The following is a 22,143-nucleotide window of genomic DNA, read 5'->3' as shown; positions in this document are numbered from 1 at the left end:
ATTATTATTATTATTATTATTATTATTATTATTATTATAACAGACATCTGAACACATGCATTAACAACACATTTTTTTATTTATTTTTTTATTATTATTATTTTACCTATAACCATTTCATTGTAAATTATTCTGTCTTTTATATTATTATTGTTATTATTATTATTTTTATTATTATTATTATTATTACTATTATTATAACATACATCTGAACACATGTATACACAACTATTTTATATATTTTATGTTTTATTATTATTATTATTATTATTATTTTATTATTATGACCATTTCATTGTAAATTATTCTGTCTTTATTATTATTATTATTATTATAATTATCATTATTATTATTATTATTATTATTATTATTATTATTATTATTATCATTATTATTATTATAACAGACATCTGAACACATGCTTACACAACTACATTTTATTTATTTTATTCATCACTATTTATTTTATTTTTGCCTATTGTTAATTATACTACATTAAATTGTAAATTATACTACATTAAATTGTAAATTATACTACATTAAATTGTAAATTATACTATATTAAACATAAAAACGTAATAATTGTGATATAATTCTGATGTAATTATGATCTATGATCATCTGGATTAAAATTAATCCGTCAGGTTGAATCACTGAACCGCTGTTGGTTGCAGTTCTTTTCTTCTGTAAAACAACACTGACCTCCTCTGGTTTCCCTTTTAAATTGCAGCTCGATAAAACAACAGACCAGCTCAGTCTGGATTCAGCACAGCAGGATGTGACTATTTACTCCACGTGCCGTTAGCGAATCTGGCAGGATAACACACTGATAATCTACTATAAACTATAGGCTAAATGATAAATGATCTGATTCTGATAAGATGATTAAATATGCATCCCACAAACACCTTTGACCTCCCTCCCCTCTCTCCCTGCTGTTCTCCGTGCCGTATTAATTCCTCTGATCCCATTCCCAGTCACGTTTCAAAATCCATCCACTATATTCATTAGAAATAGCCTTGTGTCTTTTAAATTACGTACTTAATCCACATATTTGTCAGTTGTGTCTAAACAGAGAGCGAGAGAGAGAGGAGTAGACACACAGAGACAGAGAGAGAGAATGAGCTCTAAACAGCAGAAGAGCAGAATCACTTGTTGACTGGCATGGAGAAATGTGCTTCTAGTGTAATTAACATAGCGCAGTGCTTCGCGGCCTATAGTGAACCCAGGGTTAGACATATCAAGTAGATATCTTCCACAGTTACAGTCTCTTCAGTACAGAATTCCCTCTTTGTGTTAATATCCCTCCACTGCAGCTCAACAAGGAAACACAAAGAGGGGACTGTTTACTGAAAAAGACTTTGGAAGATACTCAAGACTGCCAAAGCCCCATGAGTGTGTCATGGTATGTGTCCGCTTCCCAGCATTGGACGCTTCGTTGGTTGCCACTAGACACAACAAACTCGGCACCTGATTGGACGAACGCTTTCCCTCCGTGGGCTGCTGCTCCCAGCTTTCAAACTGTAAACAACATGGCGGCTCATTTGGAAAAAAAATTCTCTTATTTCACGAAAATTGTTCACCGAAATGTGTGTTTCTGAAAACATTTGAGAAATAAGCCACACAGTTGCTGAATCTGTCTTTATTTTGGATCGACAACGTTTATTTTGAGGGATTCTCAGGAGTTTCGAGAGGCAGTGAGTCGCGTCAGATGCCCGTGATTTGCATAAAGTAGACTGGACCTCAACTTTATGCAAATGAGGAACGGCCGTCGTGACGCTCCGAAACCTATATGACCTTGAGACCTATATATGATTATGTAGTATTTTCACCTTGATTTTAGCACAAACAACACTTCCAGATGCTTGCAGATAGGTTAAATTCCTTCTTTATGCCAGCAGAAATGAAAGCAACAGTCAGAACAGGAAGAGGGCGCTGTTCCTCCTGCTTAAAAACCAAAGCTGTATAGAGAGAGTTTCTGGCAGGTGGTGGAGGTCTGACGGATGACAAATCATCTTCATGTCATCATGTTTTATAAAGCAAAAGATAAAACTATTATGGTGTAGTCTCAATTCTGATGAACCAAAACTCCAACTGACTTCCCTGGAATTATGCACCACTTATCAAAGATATAAGCACTAACAAATCTGGGTCTGTAAAAGTAGGTTAAACATGTTCCCACAACCCCACATTGCCTTTAGATGGCACCCAGAACAAAAGCCAATCCAATAAATCGCATGCATTCGCGAACTACTGATTACGGGGTTGATGTCTGAGGAATTGTTGGAATCTATTGTTCCAAATACCATGAATGCGCTTGAGGCCACATTTCATTTAATTTGTTTTGAGGTTAGGATAGGTGTGTGATGCCTAGCTGATATATGTATGTCATTATGACTTGAATCTTCTGAATTAGCACATGTGCATTGTGTGATTTATGGAAGAGTTTATAATTAAGGTTTTGCACTCAAAAGAAATCTGCAAAAACAGGAACATGTCTGAGTATAATTTGGGAAAATTAGCTCTTTGATAAAAGCTTTGGGACTTTTTTTCTTATCACCACAGTATATTTGTATTGGCCAATGCAGAATGGCACTCAGTACCAAGCAGCTAAAGCAGGGGTCAGCAACCTTTACTATCAAAAGCGATATTTTAAGCAGAAAAAAAAAAAAAAGAAATCTGTCTGGAGCCGCAAAACATTTGAGCATTGTGATGAAGGTAACACAGTTTATAGTCTAAGTATATAAGTCTAATGCCGTGAGGGCCAAAGAGCAAATGTACTACGGAGTATTAGGGCCACATTGAGGGAAAAAAAATCTGAGATTTCCAGAATAGGTCATAACTTTATGAGAAAAAAAGGTCATATTATTATGAGAATAAAGTCATAACTTTACGAGAAAAAAAGAAAATAGCACTTAAAATTACTGCTTTATAATATTATGACTTTATTCTCATAATACTACGACTTTTTCTCGGAAACTTGTGACTTTATTATCATAATATTACGACTTTTTTCTTGTAAACCTATGACTTTATTTTCGTAATAGTATGACTTTATTCTCGTAAACCTATGACTTTATTCTCGTAATATTACAACTTTTTTCTCGTAAACCTATGACTTTATTCTCGTAATATTCCGACTTTTTTCTCGTAAACCTATGACTTTATTCTCATAATACTACGACTTTTTTCTCATAAACTTGTGACTTTATTCTCGTAATACTACGACTTTTTTTCTCGTAAACCTATGACTTTATTCTCGTAATATTATGACTTTATTCTCGAAATCTCAGATTTATTTGTTTTCCTCAATGTGGCCCTAATACTCTGTCATACCATAGACCTACAACAATGATAAATAAAAATGAAAATGTAAACAAAAAACAGTTATTCATTTCCATTTTTATAAATCCACAGTGAGCCACTGGAGAGGAGCTAAAGAGCCGCATGTGACCCCGGAGCTGCAGGCTGCTGACCCCTGAGCTGAAGTTTCCTGAGAAGGAACATATCTTGAAGGGGACGCAGCCAGCAGTATAATTACATGGTGGCACGCTGTTCCACTCACCTGCCTGCCAGGAGGTGTTGAACTTTGACATAAACTGCGTGTTCGCAGGTCAGTCGCAGTAAATTCCACACAACATTTTTTCGTTGATTTATACGTGTAAGAAGTTACAAAGGTTTTTGCACAAAAAGGTTTTGGGTTTAAGGTTTTGCACAAAAAAATCTGCCAAAACAGGAATATGTCTGATTATAATTTGGGGAAATTAGCTATTTGATAAAAGCTTTGGGAGTTTTTCTTTATCACCACTATTTGTACTGGCCAATGCAGAATGGCACTCAGTACCAAGCAGCTAAAGTGTCCTGAGAAGGAACTGACCGAGGTGGGTAACATATTTGGAAGGGGACGCAGCCAGAAGCCTGCAGTATAATGACCAGGTGGCACATTGTTCAGCTCACCTGGCTGCCAGCAGGTGTTGAACTTTCACCTCCACACAGTGACATTGACATAAACTGCGTGTTCGCAGGTCAGTCGCAGTAAATTCCACACCACATTTTTGAAGATGCATTGTTGAGCTGTCACTGTCAGCCTGAATATCTTACTGGCTAACTGAACCGGTTAAAATAGGATGTCAACAAGTGACGCAGGAGAGTTGGAGCTCAGAGTTGTAGGAGGAGAGACAGAGACGCCTCTGCACAGCACAGCACCAGCTACACGGACTACTACTGCTGCACGGTACGTGGACAAAATGTCTTTAAACCGCATTTTAACAACGAGTTTATAATTATCTTGTATTTATTCTGCTTCTTGTTGACCTGTCAAATGTTTCTACGCACTTTTTTGTGTCTCCGTTTGCTTGTTTGAGACTTTTTAACCGCGAGTTGTTCCTCCTTGAAGAGAGAGAAACCCCCACGCCAGACTCCGTGTATAAATGTGTATGTTTAATGTTAAACGCGTGTCGGGAAATATATACGTCTCTCACAGTAAAAACGAAAACGTCTCACGATTCATGAGCTATTTTGAGTTAATTTGGCTTTAATCCTTTCCATTAATTTAACGTTTTTATACTCGGTTTGCCCACCCCGCTGTGTTTGACAGCAGGAGGAGGAGGCGGGAATAACGTGTGGAGAAAGTAGAATTTGGACAGAAATAAGTGTTATATGTATATGTATGTATATGTTTTATATTTTGGATAAATATAGGGCTCCTGTAAGATGAAAAGTAGCTGCTAACGATTCGTGTTGAACTTGTATTCTCCTTGGTGTTGGTTTACACAAATTGACTGATTTTTAAAAGAGGTTTGGTGTGACATGCTTCTTTTTTTTTTTAAAGTGACGCATCTGGGCTCCAGTTAACTTCCAGATATTGAATATAGGAAATAGCCAAGCAGATTCTGAACGTAGGTTTTTGGACTAAGTAGCATATTGTTGCTATTTTGTATATTAATTTGTTATGTTTTATACCTATCATGCCTGCCTTTGTACACAGCCAACATCTGTATGTGGGGCCCATGTAGGTAGTAAATGGGCTGAAAAATGGGCCCTATATGGGATTGTCCGCAGGTTCAATAATGATGCAATGTCAATTGCCCTTGTGGGTTTCATGCAGGAGTACATTGGGTCTTATGTGGGCCTCAACTGGGCAACATACCCAAGACCCATTTTGGTCCCAGCTCTAAGTTCTATGTGGGTACTACATGGGGACTCCATGGGCTGAAATATGGGTTATAAGTGGGTTTGTCCACAGTTTCCATGTTGGCCCCATGCACTAATTTCCCAGTAGTGACCCAACTAGGACCCACACGGGTAGCCCACATGGGGAGCACATTTGGGACCAACTTAGTTGACCATACCCACTTGGTACCCAGGTACCCCCAGCATAACCCATGTGGGGCCCACATAACCATGTTGGCTGGGTAATGGGTGTTTACACACACTAAACTAAACTAACACTGTAATCCAGATACAGTACTGTAAACCAGTATCATCAGGTTGATGTATTTTAGTTTTGTTTCAGTGGTTTAGTAGGCGAGCTCATACATGCACATCCAGGCCTGCAGATTAATGTGGTTACTATGGATACCCAATGCTGCTGCCTGTGCATGTCCAGAGCCCTACCTCTGTTGATTCTCTGCACATCCTCCTGCTAATACCCTCTAAACCTATCTACTGTACATACCCATCTATAGGCTCGATAAATAAACATCTCCCTTGGACGTCTGACAAGACAGGTGTGGCCGCAAACAGAACAAGTCTCACGTTGTCCTGGCCACCTTTTGTTACCACTCTTGAAGTCACTGAGAAGTCATTAAGTTGTCTTCGGATGAGTCTTAGAAAGAAGTTTTGGGTGTAAATCATTTGTGGTTGTTGGAAACCTAACATGCATTTGCCAGCGTTGAGCACACACCCACACTTCAGCTCAGGCTGGATCCATGCGGTTATGTAAGTGTTAGTTGGCAGAAATGGGCACACCCACCCACAGCGAGGCTGACCTCAAGTGAAGAATACACCAACATACTTGTGTATGAGACACACCGGGCCTAATGGTGCAGCCCAAAGAGCCAGGCATTACAAAGATAGCAATTATTCATCAGCTTGCTAACCATCAAAACAAACTTCAGTTCCCACAGTCCAGATAACACGCACGGCACGCCACACGGCTGCAACGTTGACTGGAGGTTACAGTTTGTTTGTGTTTCCTCAACACAGGATTAGAGAGTCAAAAGCTTTTTGAAATGACTTTTAACAAATAAAATCCATACTAAATCATAGTGTCCTTTCACCAAAACACATTTGGAAAAACTAGTCCTCTAAAGTAGGGCTGCAACCAACAATTATTTTCTTTATCAATTCATCCGGAAATTGTGTTTTTCCAGTAATCGTTGTGTGTATAAAATGCTAAAAAAATAGAGGAAAATGACCACTGAAATTTCCCAGAGCCCAAGCTGGCATCTGGAAATTGTTTGCTTGATTGACTAACGATCTGAAACTCAAAGACAAATTTACAATGATATAGAAAAGCAGAAAATCATCACACTTGTGTAGCTGGAGCTAGAGAATGACTTAAACCATTAATACTGATACTGATCAACTCTTTTGGTGATTGCCAGATGGTAATACTGTTGCTGCAGAAGTTTATTTGGCAGTTACTAGAGGTACCTGCAAAACTTGATGAGTAGCTCAGCTAAACAAAAAAAACAAAAAACAAATAGAGTTGAAATGATTATTTAAGCAACGAAAAGCCAAATGTCACTGGTTCCAGTTTCTCTAAAGTAAAAATATTTGCTGTGTTGCTTCGTCTTTTTAATTTTCTGGTATTTTATAGACCAAAGGATTAATGGATTAATCTGGAAAAATAATCGGCAGAATGATCGATGCTGAGAATAGTCCTTAGATGCAGCCTTAAAAATATCTAAAAACATATTCACATATTTATGTTTAGGATGAAAATCACCACTCAAATAGAATTACAAATTGGTGTTATGCTGACTTCTAGTATATCGGTCACACTGACCAGTAGAGTCATTTGTAACGCCAACTTATGGAAAAAATGTTACGCAAACTAACAGAAAACTCTTAAAAGGATATCTAAAAGTAAGGCTGCAACTAACAGATTTTTTCAATATCAATTAGCCTGCTGATTATTTTCTCAATCCATGGATTTATTTTTGAGTGTATACACTCTCAAGAAATAATGAAAATTCCCAGTGCCTAAGTATACATTTACTCTAAACCGTTGTTTTGGATCAATATGTCTTGTATGTATTCACACCTGCAACCACAGATCTAGCACAGATATGTGCACTGATATAGATATAGGCCTTCTTGATTTTAAGGGGTGTAAGAAAACTTTTTTTTAAAAATATGCAGTTGGCCTATATCTCAGCATTTCATTCATTTCTGTGAAGAAAACTAAATTAAATTGATATTTTTAAACTTAAAAATTACAAATCTACACAGTTAAAACAACCAAAGAGCTAATGGAAAATGGCCAAGCGTGAGGGAGAAGAAGACATTGAATTTGTCAAGAAAGAAGCCTAATAAGTAGTTATGGATGTTAACAATTTAAAAAATACATAATACTGACAAAGAATTGTATTAAAAGTTCCTAAAGATAACAGGAAAACTCATCTCTGATGCAATATTCATAATAATAATCTGCTCAAGATTCATCCAAATCGCTAGTTTTACACAAACTTCCTGCAGTTATTGCGTTCACTAGTTGGGTTTATTATACCGTTTAACAGTTGTTTTGTACTGTTATTGTTATGCATTGAATATAATATGAAATATCCATAAAATATGTCACTTAGTGAGGGGTCGTTAGTTTACTCAATGATAGAAAAGGGTCCCTTGAGAAAAAAGGTTGGGAACCACTGCTCTAGAGAATTGTGATTGGCATTTTTCACTTTTTTCTCACTTTTTTATTAACAGATTAATCCACAGATTCAATGATAATGAAAATAATCGTTAAATTGCAGCCTTGCTGTCTAACAGCTCCATGAATGCCTTCACATCTATTACAGACACTCTGTACCATTGAGCTCAGGTGGACAAAACAAGAAGGGAACACATAGGGCTGGGCAATATGACGATATACTATATCATCAAAACGATATAAAAATATCTATTGTTTATATGTATCTATATTGTTTCTTTTGTGATATAGGCTAGGTCTTTATTTATTCATTTTTTTCTCTATAATTTCACTTAAAACTGTTCTTTAAATGAGAAAATACTCAGTACTTTTCATTTGTCAAGTATTTAATTCACACAGGAGTATACAAAAATAGCTTTTACCATGTGGTTATTTCATATAGACTATTTATTTATTGAATTACCAGAAAACATGCTAAATCATGATCTCTATATATATATATATATATATATATATATATATCATTATAGAGATATGAAATGCCCTATATCGTGATAGAAGGCCCTAGGAACACGTGACAATGGAGCTGTTGGTGCAAATGATTTAGATAATATGAAAGCTATTTAAAAAGCCCTGATAGCGATCACTATAGCATAAACTATGCTGCTTCAGTGTGTGGGAATGCTGTCTAAACAACAGCTCCTCGTACGCCTCCATCATCACTTGCTACTTCAACTATCCAAACATGGTTACCTTTAGGTTTATAAGCACTAGTATTAGCGTGATGTGATTTCTTCTGTTGCCTCAGGGAAAGGTAGGATTCAAAACACACTGTACCATCCACATGGAAGGCATGTTGGCTTTGGCACTGAGGATCCTCCTCCCTCCCTCCCTCCCTCCTCACATCTCTCCCTGCTCCTCTTTCATGTCATGTCATGTCATGTCAGGCTTTTACAATAGCCAAAGAGAGATTAATCTCTAATGAGGCCAATGAGTCGCCCCTGAAGGCAAGGTGGAGATGGTTCTTGTCATAAAGAAAGACGAATCAAAATGCTTCACTTTGTGATCACGCGAAGCACCACAGGTTACATAAAGACTCTTATGCAGTAAATTGCCGAATCAGATTCAGTGTTGGAAATGAACCTTTGTGACAACCTGCCTCTGTGGCTGGTAAGTGAAGCAAATCCACTTGCTGTTACACAGCACTTGCATATTTTACCAGCATTTGGCTGGTGGCAGGCGTTAATTTCCCACCCTGATTTAAAAGAGAGCGAAAGGGATCCTGGAATGTACTGTGACAGACAGATTACTGTCATTTAATTTGTTGCGTTTGAAGTACAAAGGTTGCAGTGACACGAACATTCATTTAGGTTTACGCCTCATCTTTGTTCTAGTGTCATCGTCGTGCTCAGCAGTTGGCACAGTAGCGTGGGTTCAGCGTTGGGTTGCAGCAGTAAAATGTGCATGCGCATGTTTTAGTGACTGTGTGAGTGGGAGTGTTAGCTCTGGTTGTAAGAGAAAGTGTGGAGTGAGCGGAGTGGAATTGTTATATAACTACTGCTTATCAGTCCAGCACTGTAAAGCCGATAAGATGAGGGAAGCTCAGCTGTTTGATTTTCCCTTCGATGAACCTTTAGCATTACTTTCAATTTTCTGAAACATGGGCTCTAGCAATATATTTTTCACCATTTTCTGACATGTTATATACAAAATGATTAATGATTAAAATATTCAGCATAATAGAAATGATAATTTCAGCCCTGTTTGGGACTAGAAGGACACTAATTTGATGTGGGTGTTTTTTGTTTTTTTTAGAGAACAGGATGAATCATTCGGTGAAAGGTTCAAGCAGGAGAATCATCATCGTGATGAAACCCCAACTGAGCAGCAGCGTCACCCATCAGCCGTCAGACAGGAAGAAACACACAAAGGTGACAAATGCGTAACATTTAACTTACAGGAAGAAGTGAGATGTCTGTACACTTTGGTAATCCATTTAGCCTTTGAATTTACAGCAGTGACCAGAACCTAATCCCCTATTCTGTATCTCTTACAGCACTAATATTAAGGTCGGACAGACTAAGAGAAGAAGAGGCTGCTCATTGTGGTGATTCAAAGGTCCAGACCCAGAAGCCCATTGGACCCAGATTCTCCTCCTCTCTCCTATTCAGACTCTCCAGAAATCCAGGCTTTGAAAAGCCACAGATCAAGAAGAATTTAAACTCCTGTCAGCACAGGTAAGCAAGTAAAGGAATAGATTTACCCAGAGATAAGTATTAATGAAATTCAGCTGCTTATTATCTTAAATGAGTCTTGCCATTCCCTAAACCTTCCCAACCATAGAGTGTTTATATTAAGCTGTGCGGAGCAATGTTTTGGTCATTGCCATCTTGGTCATTGCAACCAGAAGTGACAAGAGAGGGTGGAGCTAAATACAACCGAATGCTGAATAAGACATTTTTAGGCGACCAAAAAGGTTATAATTAGGGCTGTCAAAGTTAACGCATTAACGCAACTTGCGATTTTTAGGTCGTAGCGGGCTCAGTTTTAAAGATAGAGTGAAGATACTGACATCATATGAAACTAGTAAAACCTAAGGAAGGAGGCTAAATAATGCTCCAAACTTGCACTAAATTTTGGAGAGGAAAAACTGGCATGGCCATTTTCAAAGGGGTCCCTTGACCTCTGACCTCAAGATATGTGAATGAAAATGGGTTCTATGGGTACCCACGAGTCTCCCCTTTACAGACATGCACACTTTCTGGGGCAAGTCATAGTCAAGTCAGCAGACTGACAGCTGTTCTTGCCTGTTTGGTTTGAGTTTGCCATGTTATGATTTGAGCATATTTTTTATGCTAAATGCAGTACCTGTGAGGGTAGTTGTCATTGTTTTGTGTTGTTAATTGATTTCCAATAATAAATATATACCTACTTTTTCATAAAGCAGCATATTTGCCCACTACCATGTTGATAAGAGTATTAAATACTTGACAAATCTCCCTTTTAAGGTACATTTTGAACAGATAACAAAATGTGTGATTCATTTGCAATTAATCGCGATTAAATATTTTAATTGATTGACAACCCTAATTATAATTAACTTTCATGAACTGAAAACACACTGTGACAGGGTTAAAGTTGTAAGAGGAAAACACAGGCAACTCCCGGACTGGACAACGCCGTGGTAGTGACCTGTCAATCACAAGGTAGCCACGCCCTAAAGCATACCCTGATTTACGGTCTATTTGACACTAAATGGGACCATAATTTACTAAATGATCATGTTGTTTTGAAGAAGACTTGAAACTAGCGATTGAGACCATAAACTCATGTTTACAATATTTACAGAGGTAATAAATCAAGTGAGAAGTAAGCTTCACTTTTCACACCCCAGAGTTGCCCACTGCTCCCAGTAGCTGTTTCTGAGGTCTGTGCTCACAGTCACTGAAATCACAAGTCCTCTCTAACACTTAGTCAAACAGTCACTGAACCGTGTCTGCATACTTGAGATTGTGACACGCTATCTGGAGGGGCCAGCACCTTGTATATACAAGGAAGTGCACTATATTATGTGACCCCCTAGAAGTAGGTCGGACATGATTGCATTAATGTGTGGTTGTCTGAGTTTGAGTTATCAGTATGTACGTATGTGTTTGCATTGTAACTTCACACTACATGCCCTGGTATTTGGTATGGGAAGATAAGTCGCTCTTACCGCCCTTTCAGGAAGCCCTACTTTACCTTCCTGACCTACCTCATGGCAAATCATTTATGTGTGGCTTGCGTGACAGACAGTACTTCCTCAAGTCGGCAATACAAGACATTTGGAGGTCACTTTAGGTTTGAATCCGTTTCTGTGGGAAATATTTAACTTTTTCTTAAGATATAATCTGATATGACTTGATAATTGCTTTTGACATTGTGGTTTGTATAAGGATGTGCTGCACATTTTCCCTTGAGCATATTTGCATGCTTATGTGCGCTGCAATGTGTGCCGGAGATTACAATAGTCTTATCATAGAGGTCATTGATCCAACTGGCTTCATTGGTTCAAGTGAGAACACACCCCTTTGAGTGTCTGCTAGCCACCTGCAGTCTTTTCATACCATCCAACATGACCTTATATAGCCATCTTGCACTGAGTGTGATCTTGCGCTTGTACACAACACGCCCATGGATGATCCATGTGCTATCATGTCAAACATGAAAATACCTTGCAAGTGCTTTTAGAAATGCTTATGAGGCGTGACATTATTGCACATGGTGTGACGGTGAGAAAACTGCTTAGTAAAGTGAGAGGGAAAGAGGATAGGAATGCCAACCATCCTGTTGATCAGCATTGCTGTGAGAAATGTGAGACGTCTCATCCCTCAAACGTTTCACACAAAAACATTACTGTAGAGCACAGGAAGACTGGTTGTGCCCATATGACGTGATCTTTTTAAAGCAGAAATTATACTCCTACCATTTATTCAAGTTTTATTGCTGATACATGTTATTAGCTAGCTTTTACAATTCATTAGAGCAGCAATACAATTATGAAACAGTTTATTTTCACACTTTGATTATCTTGTTCATAATGTTCTTAGCTGGTTGGTCCCAATGCCAATGAAGTCTTTCCGTGTGAAACCTAACCTAACAAATCAAGATCACTTCACCAATCAGAATATCAAACATTGCACAATTTACAACACAGGAAGGCCAAGGTTTTACACAGGCATTCTTTCCTCAGGCTTATTTATGAGTCTCAAACACGTAAAATATCCACTACATACCACTGAAAGTATTTCCTGTAAACAAATACAACCGTGTACCTTACAGGATGAATGAAAGCACCTGTCATCTACATGATAAACTGCTTTGTCATATTTATTCCTTACTGCCTTAATTTTTTATGTTTATAACACGTCAAGCGATTATAATAATAAAACATGTAAACCTTTTTTGTGCATCAAATTCAGTATGTAATCAGAAAATCTCCACACAAGATTTGTTTTTAAGGGAATCCAACAGCCACTCAGTGTTCATGTGTAGGGTAGCCGTAAAATGTTTTGCATACTGTACATTATGTCCTGTCTACGCTTAAGTGTCAGATGTAATCCTAGTATGAGTAATGGTTTTCATGTCTTTTCTCTCCTGTTCTGCTAGTTTAACGGAAACGCAGACAGCTGAGACTGAGAACAGCTGCTGTCAGGTAAGAACTTGCCACAATCTTCATAATTGTTTTAGGGCTCATGCTGGAATCATTGCATCGTAGAATAACATCTAAAAACAAATGTTAAATTGCACCTTTCAGTCCCTGTTAATCCAAAATATTCCCAATCAATCAATAGTTCTAACACAACAAGTTAAAAGCCACTGAAATCCTTTGAAATCCACATGAAGTTATTGTTTGGGAAAACATCACAACATAACAAGTGACATTGCGTGCTATTGAAAACATCAGATTAATTATTATTTTAGGCGTTAGAAGGGACAGGGTGTGTCTGCTTTCGTATGTCCTTGGAAATCGCACGTCTTTCAAAATAACCCGTTTGTCAAGGCCTGAATCTCTTAAATAGCTACACCATGGGAACAGAAGCCCTGGCAAAGCTCTGGCCTCTGCCAGCCTACAATTTGCAATTCACATAACAGGACACTGTTGCATACTTACTGAAAATGCCAGGATGCATTTTACTTCAGCATGCAAGTTATTTGCATTGATATGATATGAAGTTGGCTTATGAAACGAGTTAGGCTTTAATGATACCCCTAGACATAGCTGATCTGTGGTTACAATACAACAATCTAGTGTGGGATATTGTGTGGGCATATGAAATGTTAGATGTGAAAATTTATTTTTAAAACATACATTTATATAGCAGATTTCAAATGTTTGGCAAAAATAGAAAAATTAGTGTACAATATCTGGTCACTTGCAGTAATTATTTTTATCTTAACAGGTTAATGGACAAACGTCACCACCAGAGACCTCAATAAAGGTAGCCAGTGACTATCCATTATCTGAAAGGATACCATTTCCAGCCAAGAAGAAAGAAGAGGTAATCACAGTTTGCAATAGACTGGACACAACCAAGGACTTGAGTATAACTCACAGATCAAATGTGTGTAATGGCTTGCACATACTTCCATGTGGGCCACAACCAAGGACTGGCACTAGATCAGTTGAGATAGAAGAAGACATAAAAGACCATACAAAGCTTGAGAAACACACTGACCCTGTGGAAAGATCGAACCCTACTAGAACCATGTTGTCTTCCACTGTGGTAACAGTTCTTGCCCCACACTGGAATGGCCGACTAAGACGGACCAAAAGACCTGAGGGAACTGGCAATTCGGAAGCCCAGGGGAATTTACAAGATGTGACGAACACTGCGCCAAACCGTTCGCATGAACGCTTTCAGGAGAGAGTGGACAGGTCATTGACAGATGGATTGCAAGGCCAATTAAGGGTGCCATTTCTGGGTACCAGGAGTAATACAGTGGGCTGGTCAACTAAAAGTGTTCCTGCAAGCTTGGACTATGACTCTAAAAGGAAAATGATTCAGACTGTCTCTTTGGATGTAAACTCTGGAAGGTTGGACAATAGAAAAATGGATGCAGGTGCTGTAAGCCCTGTACCCACATCTCCCGTGTCTCCCCTCTCCCTTGACCCAAATGAACAAAGGAGGAACCCGGAAACTGGTCATCAAGGAGGACTGTCGTCTTTAAGCTCAAAACCAACAACCAGCAGTCTGCTTCTGTCTTTAAGAAGATTTCACTCAAATGGCAGGAACTCTGATGCAGCCTCCACCCTCTCTGAGATGAATCCTCCGCCCCTGAGCAGTTCGCCAAATGATCGAGATGGAAAATTATTCGCAACACACCTTTCTCAAACCTTTCTCAATAATAATGGGCCAGACAGGTCAAAGCCCCTCTCTCCATCGTCCATTTCTTATGGGACAACTGACACTGGGCCTATCCTTTCCCCATTGCCCTCCAATCTAAGAGAAAGGAACACATTTGAAACACGCTTCTTTTCAACTTCACCCATGAACAAAGATGTGGAAGATGGACCATTTTCCCAACAACCTCAAACAATGAATAGGACCCAGTCCAGTCTTTCATGTTCCACACAGGCATGTCCAATTAGAGGACCACTAGAGAGGCAAGAGAACTCCAGGGGCTCAGACAAAAGTACAGAGAGCACTGCCTCTTCTCCAAGACTTTCCCCATATGACCGGCTTCCTCTCCTAAAAAACAATTCCCTCCCTAGAAGGACCAGCCTGACATCCACTTCTTGGTGGAAACAAGTTACCCAGGAAGGCAGTTCCCCTCCAACGCTCAATGATATAATGAACATCAAAGAAAAATCAAACACACCCTTAGTTCCACCCTGCAATGATAATAGAGACTTGGCCTCTCCCTCTCCAAGTCCAACTGACAACAGAAGATTTAGCAGTCAAATCCCCAATAACAGAGACAACAATAACACAGAGTCAGTTCGCAAAGGTAATATGAACCTTATTATGAAGACACAGGGAGGAACTCACAACCTCAAACAAAGAAAAGCTGAGGATTCACCTGCCCATGAATCAGACAGGCTTGTCAAACAGCAATATGCCTCCAATTTAAACAGAGAACCACAAAAGCCTCACAGTTTGCCCGATGTTTTGACTAGTTCTAAAATTAGCAGAGCTACAGCGCAAACAGCACTGACTCATTCTAAATATCTCAGCAGGCATGATGTAAATAATAGTTCATTTACAGCAAATGTAACTGAATTTCCAACTACATTGCTAAATCCCAAGAGCTCAAGTACACCCACTGAGAGCAGCAGCAAGTACAATAATAATCATTGTACATCCAAAACCAACAGCACCCCCACATCTTCACACAACAAGGACTCTCAAAGGTTTACCAAACCACCTATTTCTCTTGCTATCACCAACACTCACAATAGTCAAGCTCTTGCCTCTAAAACTACCTCTGGTCCCCCCCTAAGCCCAAACACTAAAATTAGTTCCCCCCTCCACTCTCATTCAGTTGCTTCACAGACCAATATTCATGCTTCGTCATACACTGGCTCTTCTTCCCAAACACCGAAATTCACCAACACAGCCAATGCCACACCTCTTGGCTTTGAAAGAAGCTATGCTTCCACTCACAAGCCTTTCCACCCTAAAACTGTTTCCAGCCTGATTCCCACAGTCAGTGCTTCCTCTAAAACAAACTGCAGTCCTGTATCCACTGCTTCCACCAGCTATTCTTTTACCGCTGGCAGCCATCGTGCAGCTACAACTGCCCCGAGCCCATCCCTCCTTACTCCTCCCATCGCTCCTGCCATTGCGTCTTCTCCCACCACTGTTTCCTCTATCTTAACCCCCCCTGCAACCTCTATCATTACCAGCCCCAACTACTCAGACACTTCCAGTCCTAAGGAGGGAAAATCATTCTCAAGCAGCCCAGAAAGCGACCCAAAGAAACTGCGCCCCCGCGTGGAGGGAAAGAGATTGAGACGAGTAACATGGGAGGACTCAGTGGATCTGAAGCATTCTGAGACCAACACAGTCGAGCAGCCAGAGCCATCTCAAGTCCCAACGAGCTCCAGGTCCCCACAGAGCGCCAAAGCTCCATCCATCTTTTCCTTTCTAAGATCAAGCAGTCCAACCACAAACACATCTCCTCTATGCTTCCCTAGCCCTAAGACCTCCGGCATACAGGTGGAGAAAGGAGGGAAGTATCGATCTTTATCATCCGACTCTGCTGATTTAGCATCCAGAGAGCGAGAGAGGTCTAAGCAAAGACCTAGTGACACTATGATCTCTAACCTGGGAAGACGGGACTTAACCACACCCAGACAGGAGAGGACACTATCAGTGGAGTCTGGCACAGTTCAGTGCCGTTCTTCTGCTCCTCTCTCCCTCCCTCCTGACTTTTCAAGTGGTTATAAGCTTCGATATAGCTCCCCACCTTATTCTACTCTCATGTCTACCAGGTCAACGCAGGGTGAAACTAAGACTATGATACCTAGATCACCCCTCTTCCAACAGTCTCAGTCAAATTATCCTCCACATCTTTCCATATGTACTGATCAAGTTGCAGCCATGACCTTGCCCATGTCCAAACCCACTGTGTCACCCATCAGCCTACCCCAGCCCCTATCTTTGCCTTTCCAGAACAAAACTGCCACCCAAGGAAGTACAAAGTGTGGGGTTTCAGAAACGGATCAAGTCAAGAATAATCACAGCAAGAACAACAGCCAAGATCGCCAGAATGATCACGTATTACTTGTCGACAACAGATTTCATGAGGCACAGAACTCCTCCTCAAAATGCGTAACTGAGACACTGGTTTACAGTATTAAACCTAAAGTAGATACAGCTACAGCTGCCCCAAAGAACACCACACATAAACCTTTGCAACATACTGCAAACACACAGGTTTCTCTGGAGACCAAGTTAAATCAACAGTCGCACAGAGTGCAGAGTAAGGAAGCTGCAAGAGAAGCATGTCGTCATTCAGATCAGAGCTCCAGTGGTAGCAGCTCAACAGAGAGTCAGCGCACTGGTGAAAGCTCTAACAGAAGAATGAAGGAGGGTGTACTGGGTAAAAGCAGATTTTTTTCAGTGGAGAGCAACAGTGAACAAAACCCAAAGAGAAGTCGGTTTGCATTGAAGAAAAGTGTCAGCACACCAAACCCCAGTTTGTCAAGGTCAGACTCCGAGAGGGCTGGCAAGACTAATAACAAAATGGACCAGGTTCTTAACAGACTGAGACAAACATTCAGCACCAGACGGTCTGAGGATGATACATCGTTTCCATGGAAATGGAGGCGAGCCTCCCAAACACCTTCTGTTAGTGGATCAAGTGATGTCAGTGATATCACTGTTGAGAGTATCAAAAAGCAAGAGCAGGAGAAAGGGATGGTGCTGAAGGACAATGAAAAGAGAACAGAGGATACGAATAGATGGACACAAAACAGATACACTCTCATACCACCCTCAGCTGCTGGGAGCACAATGGCAGGAGATGAACTTTACATTTGGTCAGACAAATCAACTCCAGAAACTGACCGGGGACAGCAGAATGCTTGTGTGGAACACATGGAAATTCAAAACCAACCTCATTTGACAATCCGCAGCCCAACAACCCAACAATTTGACTTTTACAAAGACAACAGGACAGATTATAAACCAACAAACCAGTACCTCTCTTGTGGAGATACCAGTCCTGGTGGGAGCCCTAACCCCACTGCTGATTATCCTACTCAGTTCAGGAAGTCTGCATCCAGCCCCAGGAGCCCCTTCTCCCCCTTCTCCTCTCTTTCCCCTGTCTCTCTATTTACCTCACCGGATGTTACAGACGACAGTGTCTTCTATAGCCCAAAGCTACACCGTCGCAGAGAATGCTCCTCGCCATGTGAGCCGGTAGAGGGAATCAGCCTGGGGTGCTCAAGAAGAAGCCGGGCATCCACTGGTCCTCCAAGTGCAGGTCCAGGACAGGACAAGGAATGCTTGACATCCCCTTATGCAGACTTAAAATATGGCATTGAGCCTGGGAGGTCGTTTTCTGTGAGTTCGGTACTGTCCAGTCGACCTTCGGGGCCTGGTCGCATCTCCATTGGATCCAGGCACATGAGTGTGGGTGACCTCTTTGAATCATCCTTGACATGTGGAAGCAGTGGCAAGGACTTGGATCAGTGGTCTGTTTCTCCTGATTGGACCACAGAATATGATTGCCAGCCCAGTAAGGACTGTCTAATGTCATATTTCCCCAGTGACCCTGGTAAAATGAGATCGAGGTCTCTTCCTCGGTCACTGACAAGGCGCTTGGCAAATTGGAGCTCAGAAGTCTCCGCTTCTCCACCTGTGACTACCACAACCTCAAAGCAAGCCCGCATTTGGAGCCCTAACATGAACACTTGTCACTTTGCATGGGATACAGAGGGTCCTCCAACCCCTCCTCCAACACCTCCCCTGTCACCAGTGTCCAGACGCATGTCCAAACCTCCCAGCCCTTCCTCCCCCACCTTTCCCAGCTCATCAGGAGCATCACAGCAAGTGGACAGCCTGTCCCCCAGAGGGCTTCTGCCCTCCAGAGGTTATGTATCCAGCCTTAGCACCTTTGAGGAGTCTACAGACAGCTGCTCAGACACGACGACAGATGATGAATATTACTTGGAAACAGATGAAGACGAAGAAAAAGAGACAGAGTTGTGAAAGCAGAAGAATTGCTTTAAATCCTCCCTTCTGTCAAGTCAATGTGATTCTGGACTTCATTATCTACGGGAAGGACGATGGGCTAACATCTATTACGTAAAGTGACCTCCTCTGCTCTCTCATTGTCACAGAGGAGACGTGATGTCAGGAGGGACAGTTTTTTGCCTGCATGATTTCCTTTTCAACAGTGGTGGTTGCTGTCCTGTCAAAAAAACATTAAACGAGTAAGCATGATATTATCAGCATAGATTTAAAGATTATAATGAATGTATGTACAGTATGCTGTATATATCTGCAATCTGCGTTGTTTAACATTTATAGTTTGGACAGTTGCATGGCATCAGTGAGGGATGTACATCTGTGTAGTTGTTTTAATGATCAAACTACTGTGTAAAGTTAACATTTTGACATAAGGCTTTATCTTTAGGTTTGCATTTCATCCTGCCAGTTAACAATAAGGTAATGTTGATAAATGTGGTATCATGTGATATTTCATCACCTGTTTTTCTTCTGTTTTAAGATTGAAATGAATTGGTAAATGTTGTAAGCATAACAGATTAATTTTGTTAGTGTTGCATTGAAAAAGTTTAAAAGTTTTGTTGAAAAAGGTTTTCTTTAATTCTGAGATGAAATATAATCATACTGTATATTAACATTTGATGTCAAACATAATATGCTCTATACAGTGCTTGCTCTTATTTGCACAGTGGCAATCTAAAGTCTTAATATATCTATTTTATAAATAAATGTAATATATCCAACAATAACTCGTGTTTTTGGATTAATGTATGTGTTAGGTATAATATGTAAAATTTTCCTAAAAAACAATGTATAGACTGATAAAAAAGTAATCCCTCTCAATCATCACTTATGACCCACTAGTGTCTGTATCTACAGGGACCCTGCCATCTGCCTGTATTTTCTCTTCTCTTATTATTTTGCTTTACTCGGGATGCTGCTGGCCGTCAGCAAAGAGCTATTGGGCCCCACGTGGGGTTGTATCCCCCAGCCAATAACAGCGTGTAGGGTGTGCAGCCCGTTCAGGTCGTCAGATACCGCCGCCTCCTGATACCGAGGCACAAGTCCCCCTTTAGCTCTGATGAGAACGTGTTTGTTACATCGCTGTGAGTTTTTATGTGCTTCAGTTTTTCTCCTGTTCCTCTGTCTCTCTGCTGTGTGCTGCTATCGTTGTGTCAGTTTGACCGAGACACGCACACCGAGCAGAGAGGACAGCCTGTCCTTCCGCGCATTCATTCAAAAACCAGCAACACGGCTCCTTCTCACAGTGTTGTGCGTAAGTGTGGGTGTGTTTATTTGTGGTTTAGAATGCAACCGCCATGAAACAATCGGAAAATAAGGTTTTATTTCTCACTAACACCGCTCCCTCTCTTCATTCACTCTTGAATGCGTTGTTTACAAACACCAACAGACAAATGTAACGTATACATTTTTAAATGAATGTTTTTGCTCAACAAGTTACACTCTTGCTGCTGCTTGATGTGAAATGATCCAGCCTTAACCAGCATCGTTTCCCATCGCAGTGTTTACATGCCATCATAAGTGAAAAGGTATGCTGAGTATTGTCATGACAAACATGATTTGGAGCCTGAGGCCACATTCCAGTCTGCAGGGAGGTTGTCAATGAACATATTAAAGCACAATGCTTTGTTGAATGATATCTACTTTAAATAGTGTCTGCTATAGGTGGGGCTTCAACTGTTTCACATTACTCAAGTGGGTGTTCCCTTTTTGTTCATAGCTGTGGCAACACATAAACTGTTATGGCGATGTTAGGTAAAACATTCATTAGACTGGGTGGATTGACTTGTAAAATTGTTACTGCGTGTGTTTGTTTACTGGCGGTGTACTTTGTGTTCTTGTATTTCTCTTCGCTGCATGTTTTTTTTCACCAGAGAGACGTTCACACTCACACAATACAATCTGCTTCATATTATTACCTATGACATCAACTGGGAAAGGCATGGCTGCTTCACGTCGTGTGTCATAGTCTTCAGCGCAATTATTGAGTCTGTTTTTCCATCCTGGGAAAAGTGCATCACTGGTGGTTACGGTGCAACGCTTCCTCCAGTCAGCAGCCTCGTCCAGAGCCGTGGGTTCTCTGAGTAAAGACTTGTTAAGGGCACTAAGCTGATAAGAGAGGCTGAAAAAGAGCTTTTCTTGTAATTTCTACATTGATAAAGACCATAAGCAGCAGTATTTAAGGGCTGCAACAGGCTGTTCATTTGGTCTTTGGGAATGTAGCCGGATGTACTTGGCTTGTACACTGAATGTACTGTATACAAGCCCACAGAAATGTCTTTCTTGTGTAAAATCTACAAGGTAAGCTTCATTTAAGGCATACCAAATCCACAGCCCAAATATTAATGATGCAGACTTGCAATAATTAATATTTTACCTAATAAGATACTATTTTGAAATGCTTTAAACAGGCACTTTTTTATTAGAAAAAGTAACATTTGAGGCTCCATCAGTGCATCTTGTTACATAAACCTGTTGGGCTGCAATCTACAAACAAATGACACGCGTATCAGCTTTCACCTAACAATAAACGGCCTCTTTTTCTCATGGAGGGGTGCAGCGCTGGGCACGGTCATGGTGGCATTCAACAGCCTGGGGAGGTATTTGTTTTGAGTGTGCGTGCGGATTGTACATGTATGTTCGGGCGGTGCAGAGCATAAAGCAGATGCCGTTGTTCAAAGGGAAACAAAAGAGGTTACCAAACAAAAATAATTGCTTTGAACAGTGATTTAGCATATCATAATATAGTGTTATGAAATTATGTAATACGGTTTTATTTTGATAAGATAAAAGCAAAAAGATGGTCATTTATTTGTTTTTGAATTTGATTTTTTGTGTATTTATTTTCTAATTTCAACATGTAATAAATTAATATGTTACAGTTAACTTCACTCCAGCCATATTTCACTGTTGTACTGTGTAAGTACACTAATACTTGGTCACATCCCTGAACCAAATCCTTCAAGTACTGAATTTGTTGCACAGTAAGAAATCTATTTTAGATGTAATAATTAAATCTGACAATAT

The 22,143-nt window shown here is 40.1% G+C and overlaps 1 protein-coding gene across 1 annotated transcript; it reads left to right on the top strand.

Moving 5' to 3' along the window:
- Window positions 1–3,975: 3,975 nt before the first annotated feature.
- On the top strand, window positions 3,976–19,844 carry LOC141759294 (uncharacterized). Its single transcript, XM_074621244.1, has 5 exons — window positions 3,976–4,234; window positions 9,692–9,807; window positions 9,933–10,113; window positions 13,025–13,070; window positions 13,819–19,844. The coding sequence occupies exons 1-5, from the start codon at window positions 4,128–4,130 to the stop codon at window positions 19,075–19,077; spliced, it is 5,709 nt and encodes a 1,902-aa protein (XP_074477345.1). The 5' UTR covers window positions 3,976–4,127; the 3' UTR covers window positions 19,078–19,844.
- Window positions 19,845–22,143: the final 2,299 nt, after the last annotated feature.

The sequence above is a fragment of the Sebastes fasciatus genome, chromosome 21 (genome assembly GCF_043250625.1).
Source record: "Sebastes fasciatus isolate fSebFas1 chromosome 21, fSebFas1.pri, whole genome shotgun sequence".
Taxonomy (NCBI): Eukaryota; Metazoa; Chordata; class Actinopteri; order Perciformes; family Sebastidae; genus Sebastes; species Sebastes fasciatus.
The sequence above is the reverse complement of the archived record's forward strand: the minus strand, read 5'-3'. Positions and strand labels throughout refer to the sequence as shown.